Source organism: Mandrillus leucophaeus, unplaced genomic scaffold, assembly GCF_000951045.1.
Source record: "Mandrillus leucophaeus isolate KB7577 unplaced genomic scaffold, Mleu.le_1.0 Scaffold150, whole genome shotgun sequence".
NCBI classification, from domain to species: domain Eukaryota; kingdom Metazoa; phylum Chordata; class Mammalia; order Primates; family Cercopithecidae; genus Mandrillus; species Mandrillus leucophaeus.
Genome location: NW_012101477.1, coordinates 2761460 through 2762212, shown reverse-complemented (window position 1 = coordinate 2762212; position 753 = coordinate 2761460). Strand labels below are relative to the sequence as shown.

The 753-nt window shown below is 59.1% G+C and overlaps 1 protein-coding gene across 1 annotated transcript in view; it reads left to right on the top strand.

Moving 5' to 3' along the window:
• Nucleotides 1-474: 474 nt before the first annotated feature.
• Nucleotides 475-753, top strand: part of FAM83D (family with sequence similarity 83, member D) — a 35009-nt gene continuing 34730 nt past the window's right edge. The window contains exon 1 of the mRNA XM_011975022.1: nucleotides 475-665. Within this exon, the coding sequence (XP_011830412.1) occupies nucleotides 475-665 (191 nt within the window). The remainder of the gene's footprint in view (nucleotides 666-753) is intronic.

The window sequence follows — 753 nt, the reverse complement described above, 5'->3', positions numbered from 1 at the left end:
CAAAAACCGATGAAATGAGAGAAGACTACCCGAGGGTGCAATCAAAGGAGGGGTCCTAATATGATGAGCCGGTATTTTTTAAATGAATGAATACATGGTTAAAGGCAGGGGATAAAGGCAATATGGTTGGCCATACCAAAGCTCTGAAAGCCTAGGAGCAGCGTGGCCAACGTGTCTGGGAGCCAGCACCTGCCTCTCCTCACTGCCTAGGCCTGACTGTCCCTGGCCTTGTAGGGCCGCACTGGGGGGCGGCCGGCAGGGGGCGCCCTGGGATGGCCAGGAGCCCGGCTCTCCCCGCTCTGTCCCTGCTCTGCGGCCCGCTTCGCCCCTGCAAGTTTAAATTCCGCTTAGCAACCCCAGCATCGCAGCCAATAACGCATGAGGGGGCGGAACCGTAGAGGCTTGCGCCCCGCCTCGCTCCGCTATTGGAAGGAATGCAGCCAATGGGAGAGTCGAGGCGGGGAGGTGCGGCCAATGGCGCGGGCCTGTTTGATTCAAAGGTTGCCTATAAAGTGGGCCTGCAGGCTGGTTCTTGTCCGAGGGCTGTCGCGTCCGAGTGCCGCTATGGCTTTGCTGTCCGAGGGCCTGGACGAACTGCCGGCTGCCTGCCTGTCTCCGTGCGGGCCGCCCAACCCGGCCGAGCTGTTCAGCGAGTCACGGCGCTTGTCATGATGTCCAGCTAATTTTTTGTATTTTTAATCGAGACAGAGTTTCACCATGCTGGCCAGGCTGGTCTCCAACTCCTGACCTCAA